At 43.3% G+C, this 21182-nt stretch overlaps 1 protein-coding gene across 1 annotated transcript in view; it reads right to left on the bottom strand.

Annotated features, from left to right (window-relative positions):
• LOC137371880 (contactin-associated protein-like 5) overlaps positions 1 to 21182 on the bottom strand; it is a 558385-nt gene that overhangs the window by 96021 nt on the left and 441182 nt on the right. The window contains exon 17 of the mRNA XM_068034861.1: positions 15019 to 15152. Within this exon, the coding sequence (XP_067890962.1) occupies positions 15019 to 15152 (134 nt within the window). The remainder of the gene's footprint in view (positions 1 to 15018; positions 15153 to 21182) is intronic.

The following is a 21182-nucleotide window of genomic DNA, read 5'->3' as shown; positions in this document are numbered from 1 at the left end:
AGAATCATTGAACCACAGGGTGAATTTCACCAGCCTTCTCGGGATCGGCCGGAAGGCGGGGGGGCCTACTAATGGTGAGGGAAGGCGGGGGTGGAGTGCCCATTGTTTTCCAGTCAGCAAGCCATCTTGCCAGTAGTGGGGAAGGTGACAAATGACAATCCTACCCAGAGGCCAAATGAGCCACTTTACTGGGTAATTAATTAAGGGACTCATCCAGCCGCTGCTGACATTTTATCAGTGACGAGTGGGCCCTGAACCACGTGGGGACACTGTGAGCTAAACCCTGGTCTCCCAATGGGCTCGATGGTTGGGGGGGGGGGCACTCTGGCCCACAGAGGGGCCCCCTGTTGGCAATGGCTGCTTCCATGGCAATGGTACCAACTGCCCTCATAAACCCCATGCCCACCCCCACCTCACCGGGCCTATCTGACTGGCTCTGGTGCCCCCAGATGCGATTTACCTGGTTGGGTGCAGTCCCAGTAGTGGCCACTGCTCCCGGAGGCGCTGCAGAGACTACTGAGCTGCTGGCCCTCCGATTGGCCGGAAGCTCCTGGAGACGTGCGGCCATCCTTAATAGGGACGGCAGTCCCAACAGCAACCAATTAGTTGCCTGACTGCCGTAAAATGCAGTTCCGGGTTCCGCAGTAAGCCAAGGCGGGGGTCACCCTGGCTTTTGGGCTTGTTGGCGGGACCCTGGCCAAGCAAACAAAATTCCAGCCACAGTATCATAGAGGAGGAGCCCATTTGGCCTGTTGGGTCTGTCCCTCTCTGTAAGAGCTTCTCAGCTCTTTTCCCTGTAGCCCCCTAAATTACCTTTTGAAAGGTACGATTGAATCTGCCTCCACCACACGTTCAGGCAGTACATTCCAGATCCTAACCACGTGCTGTGTAAAAATGTTTTTCCTCAAGTTGCAGTTGCTTCTTTTGCCAATCACCTTAAATCGTTGTCCTCTGGTTCTCAATCCTCCTGTCAATAGGAACAGTTTCTCCCTATTTACTCTGTGTAGACTCCTCATGATTTTGAAAGTTGAAAGAAGAAAGTTGAAAGTTAACATTAGCTTTAAGATGTTGTTTTGGATTTTTTTTATCTGTTTATATTTAGCTTAAGTAGTGGAAGCTGGGGTATCATTAGCAAAATGGATGAAAGGAATTATTGAGCCAGAGAATGTAAGGAAGTTGAATTAACAGAGTTGCAACACAATGCCTGACTAATGATTGTCTCTCTGCTGGTATTAATTCTTCTCCCACCCACTGTCACTAACACCACCCCCAGTGACAGTTGTTCCAATAATGTTATTGACACTTATAGCTTGAGTGAAAGTACTTGTGAAAAAAAAAATTAGAAACCATAAAAGTTAAAGGACAGGAACCAAAATACAAACAGAAAATTTTAGGATATACAAAACCAGGGGTTGGATTTTCCCTTGGGCCAATGGGAATTCGCCAGCGACGTAAAAGTCGGTGGCAAACCCGCTTCCGCCTAGCCCGAGGATCTGTCCCGCATTTTACGGGTCCCCGGGCTTTAATTGTCCCGAGGCAGGACTTCCACCCACTTGAGGGAGGAGGTCCCGCCTCAGTGTGCTGCCAGCCAATCAGCGGGCCCGCAGCTCTTAGTCCCCGCAGCGCCACTTGGGGCGGTGGCCACTGCTGGGACTGCAGCCTAGCCGACGCCATGGAGCCCGAGGACGAGGTGAGTTGGGTTTGCCTCACCAGAGGTATCGGTCCTTTCCTGGTGAGGCTGAAGTGATTGTTTGGGGGGAGGGGGGCATTTTGGGTCCCGGGGTGGGTTGGGAGGTGGGGGCGGCCCTCAATCGGGCACCCTGTACCCGACCGCCATGGCCCTTCCCCCCCCACCCCCGGAGCGCGGAAAGGCCGGCAGCTATCACTGGTCTGTGATTGGACGGATCGGATGAAATTGTCAAATACAGTCTCCCAAAACTCCAATAAAACACTGAAAATACTATTAAAATGGAAGCTGATTTATTTAGTCAAGATAAACCAACAGACCTAATTAGGACTTGACAGAATCAGGCAATTTGATCCCAAAACACACAGCGGCGGCACAGTGGCGCAGTGGTTAGCACCGCAGCCTCACAGCTCCAGCGACCCGGGTTCAATTCTGGGTACTGCCTGTGTGGAGTTTGCAAGTTCTCCCTGTGTCTGCGTGGGTTTCCTCCGGGTGCTCCGGTTTCCTCCCACAAGCCAAAAGACTTGCAGGTTGGTAGGTAAATTGGCCATTATAAATTGCCCCTAGTATAGGTAGGTGGTAGGGAAATATAGGGACAGGTGGGGATGTGGTAGGAATATGGGATTAGTGTAGGATTAGTATAAATGGGTGGTTGATGGTCGGCACAGACTCGGTGGGCCGAAGGGCCTGTTTCAGTGCTGTATCTCGAAAACACCTGTAGAATGTTCAAAAAACCAAGATATTGGCTTGAGCTCAGTCCTAGCACTCTTACCTCTGAGTGAGAAAATTGTGGGTTCAACCTTAAACTTGAGCATGTAATCTCCAAGCTGATACTTCAGTGCAGTACTGAGGGAGCTTGGCATTGTTGGAGGTGCCATCTTTCATCTCAGTGAAGGTGTTAAACTGAGGCTGCATTTTACCCTTTCAGGTGGTTCTAAATGAAGCCATGGCTTAAATTTGGAAGAAGAGCAGGGGAGTTATCCCTGGCGTCCTGGCTAATATTTGTCCCTCAACCAACATCACTGATTATGATCACATTGCTGTTTGTGGGATCTTGCTGTGTGCAAATTGGCTGCTGTGCTTCCTACATTACTACACTTCAAAAGTACTTCCTTGTCTGTAAAGCACTTTGGGACATCCTGAAGTCATGAAAGGTGCTACATAAATGCAAAATCTTGCATTCTGTTATCGTGATTTTCAGCCCTGGAGAATCAGAGGCTGAACATTTTAAACTGCTTTATTTAAATATTGTTTTTATATCAGAGCTATTTAGTTTAATGAGGGTGCATTTAAAAAATATTGCCCATAATGAGATTGACAGGTCCTCAAACCCTAGGCAGACTTGCTGTAAAATCTACAGTCTGAGACTGTAGTTTGGTAGTGAACTGATGCAAATATTTGCCTTGAGGTGTCACAGGCTTGTAGCAGCTTTGTAAATAGGGCCTTGTTAGTGATGAGATGATAGTATAGTCCTTTGAGCATTTTTTTTCAGCAGTCAATAAAAACCTAGACACAGTTTATGTGATTATTTAACTCGGAACAAAGAGAGCATGTCTCTGAGAAACTAGAATTCCAAATGTCTTGGGCACTGCTTTGATGAAATATTTAAGTGACTTTTTTATTCCTCTTCAATGAGTGTTCGCTTTCTTTCTAGACTTCTCTTGCATTGCATTCCCAATCAGAGAAGCATGATGTCCTGCACTCTGTCCCTGAGGAACACCATTAGCTAGACTTTCAGAACCGTCTTATCTGTGCAAAAATGAATATATTATCTGTTCAAAACTGCATTACCCATCTGGTTTATACGCTCTCACTTTGTGTTAAGAAGGTTTCAGTTACAGTTACCACATATGGCATGAACAAGGATTTAAAATAAATGTGCTCAGAGTGACACTTAGTCAGACGTTGGCGGGAGGATTTCTCCTGGTCCTACACGAAAGCATGCAGACTGCAGTTATACTGCACTGACAGAGTGCGAAATGCAGCTGCTGACACTTGGGTTTCACCACAGGTTGCAAATCAAAAATGACCTTGCATTCATATAGCACCCAAAGTGCTTAATAGCCAACTAAGTACTTTTTGAAGTGTAGTCACAGTTGTAACATCAGAAACGCTCCAGCCAATTTGCACACAGCAAGCTCCCACCTTAGGAGATAATAACTAGTTCATCTGTTTTTAGCATTGTTGGTTGAAGGATAAATATTAGTCAGGGATCCTGGGACGATCTCCCATGCTCTTCTTCAAAATAATGTCATGGGATCTTTGATATCCACCTGAGAAGGTAGACAGGGCCTAGGTTTAATGCCTCATCTGAAAGACAGCACTTCAGACAGTACAGTACTCCCTCAGTACTGCACTGAAGTGTCAACCTAGATTATTTGATCAAATCTCAAGAATGGGACTTGGAACAGAGAAGACTTGCATTTATATAGTGACTTTCGTGACCACAGGACATCTCAATGCACTTTACAGCCAAAGAAATACTTTTCTGAAGTGTAGTTACTGTTGTAATGTAAGAACCACACCAGTCAAGTGGCACACAGCAAGCTTCCACAAACAGCAATGTGATTATAGAACATAGAACATAGAACATAGAACATACAGCACAGAACAGGCCCTTCGGCCCACAATGTTGTGCCGATCCTTTGTCCTCTGTCAAGGACAATTTAATCTATACCCCATCATTCTCCTTTATCCATATACCTATCCAAAAGCCTTTTGAAAGTCCCTAAAGTTTCTGACTCAACAACTTCCCCGGGCAAGGCATTCCATGCCTCGACCACTCTCTGGGTAAAGAACCTTCCCCTGACATCCCCCTTATATCTCCCACCCTTCACCTTAAATTTATGACCCCTTGTAACGCTTTGCTCCACCCGGGGAAAAAGTTTCTGACTGTCTACCCTATCTATTCCCCTGATCATCTTATAAACCTCTATCATGTCACCCCTCATCCTTCTCCTTTCTAATGAGAAGAGGCCTAGAATGTTCAGCCTTTCCTCGTAAGACTTATTCTCCATTCCAGGCAACATCCTGGTAAATCTCCTCTGCACCCTCTCCAAGGCTTCCACATCCTTCCTAAAATGAGGCGACCAGAACTGCACACAGTACTCCAAATGAGGCCTTACCAAGGTCCTGTACAGCTGCATCATCACCTCACGGCTCTTAAATTCAATCCCTCTGCTAATGAACGCTAACACCCCATATGCCTTCTTCACAGCCCTATCCACTTGAGTTGCAACTTTCAATGATCTATGCACATAGACCCCAAGGTCTCTCTGCTCCTCCACATGCCCAAGAACCCTACCGTTAACCCAGTATTTTGCATTCATGTTTGTCCTTCCAAAATGGACGACCTCACACTTTTCAGGGTTAAACTCCATCTGCCACTTTTCAGCCCAGCACTGCAACCTATCCAAGTCCCTTTGCAGACGACAATAGCCCTCCTCGGTATCCACAACTCCACCAACCTTTGTATCATCTGCAAATTTACTGACCCACCCTTCGACTTCCTCATCCAAGTCGTTAATAAAAATCACAAACAGGAGAGGACCCAGAACTGATCCCTGCGGCACGCCACTGGTAACTGGGCTCCAGGCTGAGTATTTACCATCTAAGACCACTCTCTGCCTTCTATCAGTTAGCCAATTCTTAATCCAACTGGCCACATTCCCCACTATCCCATGCCTCCTGACTTTCTCCATAAGTCTACCATGGGGGACCTTATCAAATGCCTTACTAAAATCCATGTACACCACATCCACTGGTTTACCCTCATCCACTTGCTTGGTCACCTGCTCAAAGAATTCAATCAGGCTTGTGAGGCAAGACCTACCCCTCACAAAACCGTGCTGACTGTCCCGAATCAAGCAGTGTCTTTCCAGATGCTCAGAAATCCTATCCCTCAGCACCTTTTCCATCAACTTGCCTACCACCGAAGTAAGACTAACTGGCCTGTAATTCCCAGGGTTGTTCCTATTCCCTTTCTTGAACAGGGGCACAACATTTGCCACCCTCCAATCACCTGGTACCACCCCCGTCAGCAGAGAAGATGAAAAGATCATTGCCAGCGGCTCTGCAATTTCATCCCTTGCTTCCCATAACATCCTTGGATATACCCCGTCAGGCCCGGGAGACTTGTCTATCTTCAAGTTATTCAAAAACCCCAACACATCTTCCCTCCTAACGAGCACTTCCTCGAGCTTACCAGTCTGCTTCCCACCGTCCTCTTCAGTAATACACCCCTTCTCATTCGTAAATACCGAAGAGAAGTACTCATTCAAAACCTCACTTATCTCTTCCGGCTCAACACACAGTCTCCCGCTATTGTCCTTGACCGGACCTATGGTCCCCCTAGTCATCCTCATATTTCTGACATACGCGTAAAAGGCCTTGGGGTTTTCTTTTATCCTACCCGCCAAGCATTTTTCATGCCCTCTCTTAGCTCTCCTAATCCCTTTCTTCAGATCCTTCCTGGCCATCTTGTATCCCTCCAGAGCTATGCCTGTGCCCTTTTTCCTCAACTTTATATACGCATCCTTCTTCTTCCTAACAAGACTCTCAACCTCTCTTGTCAACCACGGTTCCCTCACATGACCATCCCTTCCCTGTCTGACAGGGACATGCTTATCAATGGCCCCTACTATCTGCTCCTTGAAAAAGTTCCACATTTCGACCGTGCCCTTCCCTGCCAGCATATGCTCCCAACTTATGCTCCTCAGTTCCTGCCTGACAGCATCATATCTACCCTTCCCCCAATTGTAAACCTTGCCCTGTTGCACATACCTATCCCTCTCCATTACCACAGTGAATGCTACAGAATTGTGATCACTATCTCCAAAGTGCTCGCCCACCAACAGCTCTATCACTTGCCCTGGTTCATTACCTAGTACCAAATCCAATATTGCCTCCCCTCTGGTCGGGCAGTCTACATACTGAGTCAGAAAAGCTTCCTGGACATACTGCACAAACACTACCCCATCCAAACTATTCGATCTAAAGAGTTGCCAATCAATATTTGGGAAGTTGAAATCCCCCATAATTACTACCCTGTGACTTCTGCTCCTTTCCAAAATCTGTTTTTGTGACATTGATTGAGGGATAAATATCAGTCACAACACTGGCGATAACTCCACCTTTCTTCGAAATTATGTGGGATCTTTAACATCCTCCTGAGGGAGCAGATGGAGCTTGGGTCAAACATCTCATGTTAAAAGACAGCACCTCTGACAGTGCAGAGCTCTCTCAGTACTGCACTATAATCAGCTTTGAATTTTGCACTGAAGTCCTGGTACCAGCAGACAGGGACTTGGATTAAAATCATGTTGCACTTTTAGTAGATTTACAATCTACACCTCTTACATTCTGAAAAGCTCACCATTTCCAATTTTTGTATCTTAGCTTGCTGCAGGATGCAGTTTTACTATCTCCTCTATAAACCAGCCTGATCCACATCTCTGTTCTGCTCGAAATTTGAATTTATCGCTCCTTGTTCCTGTGTAAGATAATAGTTGATGGACATTTACCAAGGCAATGCAATAAAGGATGGTTATAAGCTTTGGTAATACAGAAAGAACTATGCAAATGATTAGATGTGTCATCTGGAGTCCAGGGCAGAGCTACTTGCACCTTTCTTTTATATAAGCATCAAGACGAAAATTGGTGGTGTTGTAAATAGTGAGGAGGAAATCCTTAGATTACAGGGAGATATAGATGGGTTTGTAAGATGGGCGGAGCTGTGGGAAATGGAATTTAATCCTGATAAGTGTGAGGTAATGCATTTGGGAGGACTAACAAGGCAAGGGAATATACAATGGATGGTAGGACCCTAGGAAGTACAGAAGGTCAGAAGGACCTTTGTGTACCTGTCCAATGTTCGCTGAAGGCAGCAGCACAGGTGGTTAGGAAGGCATATGAGATACTTGCCTTTATTAGCTGAGGCATAGAATATAAGAGCAGGGAGGTTATGATGGAGCTGTATAAAACTCTAGTTAGGCCAGAGCTGGAGTACTGTGTACAGCTCTGGTCACCACACTATAGGAAGGATGTGATTGCACTAGAGAGGGTGCAGAGGAGATTCGCCAGGATATTGCCTGGGCTGGAGCATTTCAGCTATGAAGAGAGACTGAAAAGGTTGTTTTCCTTAGAGCAGAGAAGGCTGAGGGGGGACATGATTGAGGTGTACAAGATTATGAGGGGCATTGATAGGTTAGATAGGAAGAAACTTTTTCCCTTAGCGGAGGGGTCAAGAACCAGGGGGCAAAGATTTAGGGTAAGGGGCAGGAGGTTTAGGGGGGATTTGAGGACAAATGGTTTCACCGAGGGTGGTTGGAATCTGGAACACACTGCCTGAAGAGGTGGTGGAGGCAGGAACCCTCACAGCATTTAAGAAGTATTTAGATGAACACTTGAAACGCCATAGCATACAAGGCTACGGGCCAAGTGCAGGAATATGGGATTAGAATAGTTGGGTGCTGGATGGCCGGCATAGACATGATGGGCCGAAGGGCCTGTTTCTGTGCTGTATAATTCCATGACTCAGTGTTACTGAGTACAGTGAAACATGTAAATTACAGACACTTTAGGAAGTGGCAGCAGCAGTCCTCTTTTTACAAGTGTCCTTACTTTCAAAATGGTCACTGTAAAGAAATTCAGTAGAATGGGGAGTTCTTTACCCAGCATCCACAGTGGCACAGAAATCGCTCTATCCTGGAGTTTCTCTGTCACTATGCATGCTGGGTAATGAGTTCCTCATGCCACAAAAGTAATTACTTTCACAAGACCTGCTGCTGCTTCGAGCTGACCAGAATACACTGATCTCACAGGAATCTGGGGGCAGAAAGGAAGCAATCTGCAAAGGGGAAAAGCAACAGTAATCTCGCCTCAGTGAAAATTCCAAATACAACAGCTTTGCGATGGGCTGTGTCCTGTGCTTTAAATTGTAAAAAGGCTTGGTGCATTGAAGGCTGTCTGTGGTTTATAGTGAGCATCTGTGGTTTCAGAGTGCCTTTTGACTATTTCATCATACAAGTTATTTGGCTCTCTCCATAAGTGTCCATTGTTTGCAGGTGTCCATTTGTACAGGTTGTTTCACTGTATATGCAGGATGCATAATGAGCTTGACTCAGTTGATAGTGAGTGGCACTAGACTGGCATTCATACATTGCCTTATCACAAACTTAGGATTTTCCAAGCACCTCAGAATCAATGGATTACTTTTGAAGTGTAATCATAGCTGTTACACAGGGAAACACAGCAGCCCCTGAGCTCAAAGCAATGTTCCACGAGCAGCCAATGAGATGAATGCACAGAGATAAGCTGCCTTTAGTGCTGTTGGTTGAGGGAAAATGTTGGTTGAAATATCTAGCGAACTCCCAGCTCCTCTTTCAAAAATGCCTTGACATCTCTTGCGTCCATGTGAACAGGCAGGGACAGCTTCTGTTTAACATCTCATCTGAAATGTGACAATGCAGCACCCCCTCAGTATTGAACTTCAGCATCAGTCTAGATTGTGAGGAATGGGGCTTGAGCCGACATCTATCTGGTTCAGAGTGGATTGTGCTATTAACTGAGCCAAGCTGATACCTATGTAGATCAAGCATCACTTGAGCACCTAATCTACGCTGGGGAATGCAAAGGAAGTTTGGAGAGATGTGCTGCACTGTCAGGCGTAACATTCTTTAAATGATGCATTAAACCAAGGCCCCGTTCAGATGAATGTTAAACATTCTCTATGACTCAATGGCAAGTTCGAGGAACAGCAGGGAATTTTCTTGGTATCCTGGTCAATTATCATAAACAGCCTTAAGTGATTATTCACAACACAAAAGAAGAAAAGAACAAACTTGCATTTATATAGCCCCTTTCAGAACCTCAGGACATCCCAAAGCATTTAATAAAGTGCTTCGCAGTGTCAACACTGTTATAATGCAGGACATTGTTGCCTTGTCTGTCTGCATAGCAACAATTGTTTCTTTTCAAAATGTAACTCACAGCTTGAAGTGATAAGGCACTATATAAATGCATTTTAAAAGTGAAATACTAGTGAAACCTATAATATACAATGACGAAAGTAACTGCGACTCATGACTTTTCTCTTTATGAAGGGGATCTAACAGTGGCCAGTTGTGCATTATATTTAGACAACATTTGGAGATAGTTTTCATTATATTATCAAAAGATTATGTTGTATGTACTTTTAATTACATTTTGATGAAGAATACTAGAGCCTCTCTAACACTTCTACTATGAGATGCCTTTAGAAGCTGCCAGCTTGAAAATTCTTTAAATGGGGATTCGGTATTAAACTCACGAAGGTAGACTTGCCTCATTACCTAACTCTACAGCTGCAATTCATTTACAATCCTGTGACTCAATAGAAAGCAGACAAAAAGATTTTAAAGGCATTTATCAGTAGACTGAACACTTGGGAAATCCATTTGCAAGACTTCAATTCCTTAAGAGAGCTCTAGATGCTGTATTAACACTGGACAGTGGCAGAATCTCTCAGAGTTTCAGAAATACTCTAATGCTTTGAGAGGACAGTGGTGTAATTGGAATAAACCCTATAGCCAGCATGAAAGATACTGGGACTTAAGCAGTTTCTAATAGTATCTGCAGCACAAGGCATTGCCTTCACATAAATAATTTTTTTTTAAAATTCATTCATAGGATGTGGGCGTCACTGGCCAGGCCAGCAGGACCAGCCATCCCTAATTGCCCTTGAGAAGGCGGTGGTGAGCTAACTTCTTGAACCGCTGCAGTCCATGTGAGGTAGTACACCCACGGTGCTGTTAGGAAGGGAGTTCCAGGATTTTGACCTAGCGACAGTGAAGGAACAGCGGACAGGGTTGGGTATGCCGTTGTTGTTTCCGGTGCCTAGGTCGATGCCGGGTGGTCCGTCCGGTTTCATTCCCTTTTATTGACTTCGTAGAGGTTATGTACAACTGAGTGGCTTGCTAGGTCATTTCAGAAGGCATGTAAGAGTTAACCACATTGCTGTGGGTCTGGAGTCACATGTAGGCCAGACCAGGTAAGGACAGCAGATTTCCTTCCCTAAAGGACATTAGTAAATGAGATGGGCTTTTACAACAATCGACAATGGTTTCATGGCCATCATTAGACTAGCTTTTAATTCAAGATGTATTAATTAAATTCAAATTCCACCTTCTGCTGTGGTAGGATTCGAACCCATGTCTCCAGATCAATACCCTGGGTCTCTGGGTTACTAGTCCAGTGATAATACCACTACGCCACCACCTCCCCAATGGAACTACATCCTGACTTTTCTGCGCAGGCAGGTGTTATTTTTAGGAATGTTGTCATGTTATTGTTCCGACCAGGTGAGAAAGGTATCTAGGGTTCCCTCTCAGCCTTCGCCTGGTCTTGCTGTAACAGGGTTTAATTTTAAACACACCATGTTTTTAGCTCCCCCTTGGTGAATCCTTGTTCACTGCTTTCCAATTACAAGGCAAAGAAACCAGCAGAAACAGGTTTTCTTAGGTTTAAAGAAGAAAAGTTGAAATTTATTAAACTTGAACTTAAACTCCAATTTGGTTGACGCTTACGGATACACAACGCACCCACGCTAGTATTCAGACGCGATACACACACGCAAATAGAGACAGAAAAGAGCAGAAGGAAAATAAAGTGGAAAAACTTGAGGCACTGTAGGGTCCTTGATTGTAGGTAGGTCTTGCTTTTCATTGGGGCCCAGTATTCTTCTTAAACCTTGTTCGATGTAGGAGACTTTTCTCTCTTGGGGTTCATGTGTCCTCAGTGGATTCAACGGCTTGTGAGAAAGAGATGGGAGCAGACAGGAGAGGTCTTCTCAGTGCAGGAGCAAACAGTCTTTCTCAGTTCAAACTCTCTGTGGCTAGTTCAAAAGAAAATCCTGGAACAGCCAGTTAGTCATGTGACCAACTGGTCTAACAAGTCCTGGGACTTGTGGATTGTATCCGCCTTAGCAGGCCCTGGAATGCACTTCCTCACCTTTGATGTCTGTTAGTATGTAAATGTTTTTTTCCAGCCAAGGCTGACCTGGTTAAAAGTCATTTCCTCTCTCCAGCAACAGCTAAAAAATCAATGTTCATGACAAAACCAATGTGCCTCATTCTTGGCAGGTGGGGGCCTGCATGACACCTCCACACCCAATGGAATGAAATGCGATTTGAAACAAGCGCATTTCATTAAAGGGGCAAGAGAAAATATAAGATACAAAAAAAAATGCATTTCTCTCATTCAATCCCATTCATTCATAAATCCTAAAACTTATTATAGCCTGTCTTTTGTTGGTGCCAGTGTTGTTTTAATTGGCATCCCATTAAACATGCCGTTTCTTCAGTTTGCCATTTCCATGACTGGATTCTTTGCTAATTTCCCCTTTGTCCTCTGGGACACTCCTGCCTGCAGGTATTTGTGCAGACTCTACTGCACTCCCCTGTGGCACTTTGACTAGGTGAGGCATCACCCTCAAGGTTTCTGTGCCCCCTAGAGGTATTTCTTTGTTTTTGAAGGTTCCTGTAAATTCTGTTAGCAACTCTGATGAGGTTCCTCTATGTCTGCATTTACATAGGAAGATGTGACAGAGAGAAAGAGCCAAAAGGAAAAGTAAGAAAAAGCATTGAAGTTAAAATTTAAAATGTTCAAAATCTCTAACAACTTACTACCTGAAGGAATGAATATCCATAGTTTAAATTGGTCAGTTGTTGGGCCAGGGCGGTTGAATGGTGTCACAGGAATGTCAATCTCTTTGAAAACATATTTCTGTTGTCAAGCTCAAAATGTAACTTTCAGCAGTGATGGGCAATTAATGGCAAATGCTGCAATTTCCTGATACTCACAGGATGGTTGGGGCGAGCTGCCATTTTCATGAAGTTAGTGGTGAAATGGGATTCTCAATCCATGAGTAAGTTCTTTCTCGCCACAGGTTACTGGACGATTTACGCATTAATATCTTCAAAGCACCATTAAATTCGTCACTATTTTGGCAGAAAATTCTGTGCCATTGTGTTGGAAAATATTTCAATTCTAAACGGGTATATGTTAAATATGGACGGTTCAGAGGTAGCACAGCGTGCTGGAGCATTAATATGCTGTGACTCAAGAAGGGCTTCATACACACGGAGGGTTACAGGACTCAAGCCTTGCCATCAGTGACAAAAGGGTTCATTTTAACCAGACATGAGATTCAAGCAACTTGCCACCACTTAAAATACTGTTCATCGAAGCCAGCTTTTGCAAGTGATCATTGCTAATGCTTTCTTCAATGAGCTTCCAGTCTCCTTACTGGCTCTATCTATACTTACCTTTAAAGCCTATAGCAACAACAACTTATATGCTTATTTAGCATCTTTAACATAATAAAGCATCCCAAGGCGCTTCACAGAAACTTTATAATGCAGAATTAGACACCAAGTCACATAGCACCACATTAGGGCCAACTGCTTGGTCAAGAAGGTAGGTTTGAAGAAGCGTCTTCAAGGAAGAAAGGGGTAGACAGGTGGACAGTTTGATGGAGGGAATTCCAGAGCTCAAGGCCAAGGCAGCTGAAGGCACGGCCAACAATAGTCGAACAATTAAAATCGGAGATGCTCAAGACGCCAGAATTAGATGTCTGAAAGGTTTGTGGGGCCGAAGGAGATAGAGAAGGGCAAAGCCATAGATGGATTTGTAAACAAGGATGAGATTTTGTTTTTAAAAATTTGAGCTTTTGCTTGACCAGGAGCCAAAGTAGGTCAACAAGCAAAGAGGTAATAGGTGAACAGGACTTGGTGCGAGTAAGGACATGGGCAACAGAGTTTTGGATGACCTTAAGTTTACAGGGTAGAATTGAGAGGCCAGCTAGGAGTATTTTGGACTTGTCAAATCTAGAGGTAACAAAAGAGACATTTGTACATTCAAGCCTTCAATACTGCTCCCATACCTGGTGAGGTTCCTTGAAAACTATTGATATTCTTGAATAGGATACAAACATCAGCATTCATTTGATAGATTGTTCACCTTTCATATCCTATCTGTCTCTGTCTTACTGTTTACAGCTTTGCTGGTCCCTTCCTTCAGACTGACTGCTGCAGTATGGATCCTTTGAACATTCTCTTATCTGTCCCAAGCACCAACTATGCCCTTCCTTATCCACACACTCTCACTATGTTGAAATGCAGACTCATTGCCTTGTCTCAAACTCATTCTTTGAGGACTCAAATAACAGGACTCATTATTTTCTTTCATCTTCCCTCAATTCTAGTCTACAGCTTGTTATTGCCTTACTTATGGTTCCCCCCCTTTTTAAATTTCTACGGTGCCTTTCACTATTCTTAACCTACAACTTACTTTCTCAATTTCAACGAAAAATCATCTTTGTGTTTGCACTTTGTCATGCAGGCCCCCACCTGCCAAGAATGAGGCACATTAATTTTGCCACATGAACATTGATTTTTAAATTGTTATTCGGCGTAAAGAAAGAACTTGCTTTTTAAAAGAACGCAACACCAGACCCTTGACTGGAAAGACATTTGCATATTTACAGACAGTGCTTAAAAGGGACAAAAGACCATTCTCTGATACATTCAATCCACAATGGACTTTTGATTACCAGACGTTGAAGGTGGAGGAGCTAGCATTCCATTGACTGCTAAGATGGCCGAATAAACAAACAGATGTGATCAGACCAGCTTAGTCACATCACAAACTGACTGTTGCAGGGTTTTTTTCTGAACTTGCCACAGAGAATTTGAACAGAGTAAGCTGTTTGCTCCTGGACTGAAAAGACCTCTTGTGGCTGGCTCGCCACAGCCTCTCCTGTCTACTTCCATCTCTTTCTCACAGAACTCCAAGACCCACTGAAGACACATGAACCCCAAGAGAAAAAGTCTCCGACAGTGAACAAGATTTAAGAAGAATACTGGGCACCAACGAGAAGCAAGATCTACTTACAAACAAGGACACTACAGTAAGCTTGAAGCACAGTAACAAACCCCTTTCAGAGATTGCCTCAAACCTCTCCACTTTATTTTTCTTCTGCTCTTTTCTGTCTCTATTTGCATGTGCGTATCACGTATGCATGCTAGCGTGGGGAGAGAGTTTAAGTTTAAGTTTTAATAAATTTCACTTTTCTTCTTTAAACCTAAGAAGGCCTGTTTGTCTCATTTCTTTGCCTTATAATTGGAAAGCGTTGAACAAGGAATCACCAAAGGGGGGAGCTCAAAACACGCTGTGTTTAAAAATCAAACCCTGTTACAATAACTTGAGGTAAAGGCTGAAAGGGACCCCTAGACAACTTTCTCACCTGGTCGTAATATCTTTTATCTTCCTTGTTGAATATGTGAGAGCATTACCTGAACATAGATATCTCTCCCTTCCCGATCAATCTTCACACTGTGGAGTTGTCCATTTGCCAGCTTTCTGCCATCAATGTTGAAGATATCAATGTCTTTGTCATGATCCAGCTTGTACCTGATTTGGAGGCTCCCTGGAACAAGAGTTGGTTGCTTTTAATTGAAAAAATATGAAGCTATAAATAAAGAACACAAAACATTTTGAAACAGTCAACTACAAAACTTCTCGCAAGAACAGGCACAATGAAAACCCCATTAATGCAAGGCAAATAGAGGTGCAAACCATATTAGAGGTGCAAACCATGCCAAACTCCTGTTAAAGCCCTCCATGATATATTATGACTCACGGAGCTGACAAAATATCTTGGTACTCACTCGATGAGAACAAGTTGCCACCAATCCATTTTCAGAATTGGCAGACATGCTTTTCATTAGGTTGATTGAAAATGTTAACAATATAATATGGGGAATGATCAATTTTTTTTTAAAAGAGGACTCCAATTTCCCCACTTACCTCTTGTTCTTATAATACTTGGGTTCTAAGGATGAAGCTTTTCAATGAATCATCAAAAAAAAAACAAATCAGAACTTTGGTTCATCATCCAGGCCTCACTCACCAATCCTGCCATGTGTTGAGTGTGCAGGGAGATGGAAACCCCTCCCTGTAGCACAACTAGTGTTGCCAAGATGCACTTTGTGGGCGTGTTCTGGTGCAAGGCACCTGTTTTCAATGGCATGGGCTTTGGATTCTAGGCCTTCTGACATTGGGATGATATTTAAGAAGCCAAGTACAAAATGATAATAATTCAAGTTATATTTAAAAATATAAAAACAGCTTGATAGTGGAATTTGTCGTCATCAAGGTGAGGAATGTCATCATTAGTGTCAGCATCAAGTAATCTCAGGTTAGATAGTACAAAGGTTGTGTGTGAATGGAAGTTGCAGTTTCATAACTGCAACAGTGTGTCTGAGAAGAGTGGGCTCAACTGCATTAGCAGTTTCACTTCTGATAGCAGATGGAGTGAGACCTCCAACAAGCAGGGTTTCTAACTGGCATGCCATCAAAAAATGATATGAACATACGAATTAGGAGCAGGAGTAGGCCACTCGGCCCCTCAAGCCTGCTCCGCCATTCAATAAGAACATGGCTGACTGATTTTAACCTCAACTCCACATTCCCACCTACCCCCAATAACTTTTCACACCCTTGCTTATCAAGAATCTATCTACTTCTGCCTTAAAAATATTCAAAGACTCTGCTTCCACCGCCTTTTGAGGGACACAGTTCTAAAGACTCACGACCCTCTGAGAGAAAAAGTTTCTCCTCATCCCCGTCTTAAATGGGCGACAGTGACCCCTAGTTCTAGATTCTCCCACAAGCGGAAACATCCTTTCCACATCCACCCTGTCAAGACCCCTCAGAATCTTATATTTCAATCAAGTCACCTCTTACTCTTCTAAACTCCAGTGATACGAGTTTAGCCTGTCCAATCTTTCCTCATAAGACAACCAGCCCATTCCAAGCATTCATCTAGTAAACCTTCTCTGAACTACTTCCAAACATTTACATCCTTCCTTAAATAAGGAGACCAATATTGTACACAATACTCCAGATGTGGTCTCACCAATGCCCTTTATAGCTGAAGCATAACCTCCCTACTTTTGTATTCAATTTCCCTTGCAATAAATGATAACATTCTATTAGCTTTCCTAATTACTTACTCTACCTGCATACTAACCTTTTGCTACTCATGCACTAGGACACCCAGATCCCTCTGCATCTCAGAGCTCTGCAATCTCTCACCATTTAGATAATATGCTTCTTTTTTATTCTTCCTGCCAAAATGGGCAATTTCACATTTTCCCACATTATACTCCATTTGCCAGATCTTTGCTCACTTAACCCATCTATATCCCTTTGTAGCCTCTTTATGTCCTCGTCACAACTTACTTTCCTACTTATCTTTGTGTCATCAGCAAATTTAGCAACCATACCTCCAGTCCCTTCATCCAAGTCATTTATATAAATTGTAAAAAGTTGAGGCCCCAGCAGTGATCCCTCTGGCACACCACTTGTTACATCTTGCCAACCAGAAAATGATCCATTTATGACTGCTCTCTGTTTTCTGTTAGCTAGCCAATCTTCTATCCATGCCAAAATGTTACCCCCTACATCATGAGCTTTTACTTTCTGCAATAACCTTTGATGTGGCACCTTATCAAAGGCCTTCTGGAAATCTAAGTACAGTATACCCACTGGTTCCCCTTTATCCACAGCATACGTTACTCCATCAAAGAACTCCAATAAATTGGTTAAAACCATGTTGACTCTGCCTGATTACATTGAATTTTTCTAAGTGCCCTGCTATAACATCTTTAATAATAGCTTCTAATATTTTCCCTAAGACAGATGTTAAGCTAACTGGTCTGTAATTTCCGCTTTCTGTCTCTCTCCCTTTTTGAATAAAGGAGTGACATTGGTTATTTTCCAATCTAATGGAACCTTCCCCGAATCTAGGGAATTTTGGAAAATCAATTACCTCACTCGCTACTTCTTTTAAGGCCCTAGGATGAAGTCCATCAGGACCCGGGGACTTATCAGCCCACAGCCACAACAATTTGCTCAGTACCACTTCCCTGGTGATTGTAATTTTCTTGAGTTCCTCTCTCCCTTCCATTTCCTGATTTACAGCTATTTCTGAGATGTTACTTGTATCCTATATGGTTAAGACCGATACTAAATACCTGTTCAATTCATCTGCCTTCTCCTTATTTTTCCTTATTGATTACACAGATTCACATTCTATAGGACCAATGCTCACTTTGTTATCTCTTTTAAAAAAAATATCTATAGAAACTCTTAGTATCTGTTTTTATATTTCTCACCAGCTTTCTCTCGTACTCTAATTTTACCTCGTTAATCTTTTAGTCGTTCATTGCTGTTTTTTATATTCTGTCCAATCTTCTGACCTGCCTCCCATCTTTGCGCAATTACACACTTTTTCTTTAAATTTGATACAATCTTTAACTTTTTTAGGTTAACCACGGATGGGGAGTTCTCCCCTTGGAATTTTTCTTTTTCGTTGGAATGTATCTATTCTGTATATTCTGAAATATCCCCTTAAAGGTCTGCCACTGCATCTCTATTGACCTATCCCTTAACCTAATTTGCCAGTTCACTTTTGCTAGCTCTGCTTTCATGCCCTGCTGATTGCCCTTATTTAAGTTTAAAATACTAGTCTTGGACCCACTCTTCTCTTCCTCAAACTGAATGTAAAATTCAATCATATTATGATCGCTGCTGCCTAGGGGCACCTTCACAATGAGGACATTAATTAATCCCATCTGGTCACACAATACCTGGTTGGCTCCAGAATGTGCTGTTCTAAGAACCTATCCCAAAAATAGTCCATGAACTCCTAATCTAGGCTACCTTTGCCGTCTGATTTTTCCAATCTATATATAGATTAAAATCCTCCATGAGGAAGGGAATAGAGAGATATGGGCCCCGGAAGTGCAGAAGGTGTTAGTTTAGGCAGGCATCAAGATCGGCGCAGGCTTGGAGGGCCGAATGGCCTGTTCCTGTGCTGTACTGTTCTTTGTTCTTTGATTATCACCGTGCCTTTCTGACAAGCACCCAATATTTCTTCCTTTATACCAAGGTTCAAGTTGTCATAGAGTCAGAGAGTTATACAGCACAGAAACAGGCCCTCGGCCCATCATGTCCATGCTGACCATCAAGCACCTACTTATTCTAATCCCTTTTCCAGCACTTGGCCTGTAGCCCTGTATGCTATGGCGTTTCAAGTGCTCATCTAAATAATTCTTGAATGTTGTGAGAGTTCTACCACCCCTTCAGGCAGTGTGTTCTAGATTCCAACCATCATCTGGTTGAAAATTCTTTTCCTCAAATCCCCTCTAAACCTCCTGCTCCTTACCTTAAATCTATGCCCCCTGGTTATTGACCCCTCCGCTAATGGAAAAAGTCCCCTGGAACTTCTCCTGTGGCAAGAGAGGATTCGAAAATTTGTGTCAGAGCCCCTGCAGTCTCCTACCTTGCCTCACATAACAGCCTGGGATACATCTCATCTGGGCCTGTGGATTTATCCACTTTTAAGTTCGCTAAAACCTCCTCCCTTTCAATGCTAATTTGTTCAAGTACATCACAATCCCCCTCCCTGATCTCTACACCTACGTCATTCTTCTCCATAGTGAACACAAGTCAAAAGTAAGCATTTAAAACCTCACGTACGTCCTCCAGCTCCATACACAGATTGCCACTTTGGTCCCTAATGGGCTCTACTCTTTCCCTGGTTCTCCTCTTGCCCTTAATATATTTATAAAATGCCCTGGGATCTTGCCCGCCAGTGTTTTATCATGCCCCCTCTTCGCTCTCTTAATTACTTCTTTTAAGTACCACCCCTACACTTTCTATACTCCTCTAGGGCCTCCACTGTTTTCAGCCCTCTGAATCTGCCATAAGCCTCCTTTTTTTTCCTTATCCAATCCTCTATATACCTTGACATCCAGGGTTCCCGGGTCTTGTTGGTCCTACTCTTCACCTTTATGGGAACATGTTGGCCCTGAACTCTCACTATTTCCTTTTTGAATGACTCCCACTGGTCTGATGTAGACCAGTTCCACAAGGAATCCAAAGGAAGATTGGAGGAAATCTACTTCTGTTTTGTGAAAATTTCAAAATTAATTCTTAAATCATTCAGGTGATACATCAGTTGTGACAGACTTACAGTCAGAATGCAAAGGATGGTTTGGAACAATGAGCAGGTACATATTTGGAAGGATGCCAATGTCTGATTAGGGGAAGACAAATGAATGAAATCTGCCTGAAAGTAGGATAGTATTTTATCAATTTTCTCTGCTCCACAATGTCTCTCATGCATTAAACTTTGCTCTCCTGTCTTCTGCATCCTCACTGTATTGAAAACAATACACATCACACTGTCTCCACCTGCAACTCCATCTTGCCCTGAATCCTTCAGTATTCCTTTCCACCCCCAATCTTCAGACTGTTCTAACTCACATGTTGGTCTCACAATAGCAGAACATCTCAGTTTACTTCTCTTGTAATCATTTACCCCTTGTTTTGTCTTTTGATCTAGGTTTCTCAATTTAAAAAATAAGCTGCCAGGCCTCTTTCAATGCTGCCAGCCGCGGCTCCTTTAGCAGCGCTCTCGCATGAGTCAGACGTTGTGGGTTCAAGTCCTACTCGAGAGACTCGAGCGCAAAAAGCTTGGCTGACATGCCAGTGTGGTACTGAGATTTAAGATTGTCAGTTGGGCTCGCAACGTGGCACACTGGCATGTACTGGAAGCTACATATATTAATACACAGACAGAAAGAACATGTACAAGCATTTCGCCTGTTTCAACTAAACAAAATAAGTGACAGTCAATTGCTGGTTCTTTCCTCAGAACAATGCCTTGACCAGAGTCAAGCTGCCTGGTTTAAATTTCAAACAAAACTTGGCAGTTAACTGTCAGTCACCATAAACTGGTGCATTCTCCACGGCAACACCTCTACGAATCACAGTTCACTTGCCAAAAATCAGCACTCTCTTCTCATACAGTATAAAAGTTGTTGTTTCCCCTTCCATTGGTATTCTCTCAGATTGTCTTGATGAGTGCAAGACGAAAAGCTTCGACAACATTTTCAAAAATACTCAAGTTCTGTTGTACCAAATGACCTTTTCTTTTGTTCCTCCCTTCCCTCCCTGTTTCCCTGTCTCTGTACTTGCTTTAAACCTGTTACAACTTTTGTCAGTTCTGATGAAAGCTCAATGGCCTGAAGCATTAACTTGTTTCCCTCTCCAAAGATGCTGACCCACCTGTTGAGTATTTCCAGTGTTTTCTGTTTTTATTTAAGATTTCCAGCATCCAAAGTATTTTCCTGTAGTTGTTGTCTTACACGGTTTGGGTTTGATACATGCCATCCAGAGTTGAATCTCTTGGACCCTGTAAACTTATCCAGGGCAGACTGTGGCCATTCTGCCTGTGCTCTGGAAACATTTCAAACCTAACAACTGGAAGCAAAGTATACTTCACTCCATGCTCTCTCTGGCTTTTGAGAGTCTGAACCACAGGGAGGTGCTATAAATTCTATTGACTACAGACTGTTACTATAGCTGCTGTTAAGACATCAGTGAC

The sequence above is a fragment of the Heterodontus francisci genome, chromosome 7 (genome assembly GCF_036365525.1).
Source record: "Heterodontus francisci isolate sHetFra1 chromosome 7, sHetFra1.hap1, whole genome shotgun sequence".
Lineage (NCBI taxonomy): Eukaryota > Metazoa > Chordata > Chondrichthyes > Heterodontiformes > Heterodontidae > Heterodontus > Heterodontus francisci.
The sequence above is the reverse complement of the archived record's forward strand: the minus strand, read 5'-3'. Positions and strand labels throughout refer to the sequence as shown.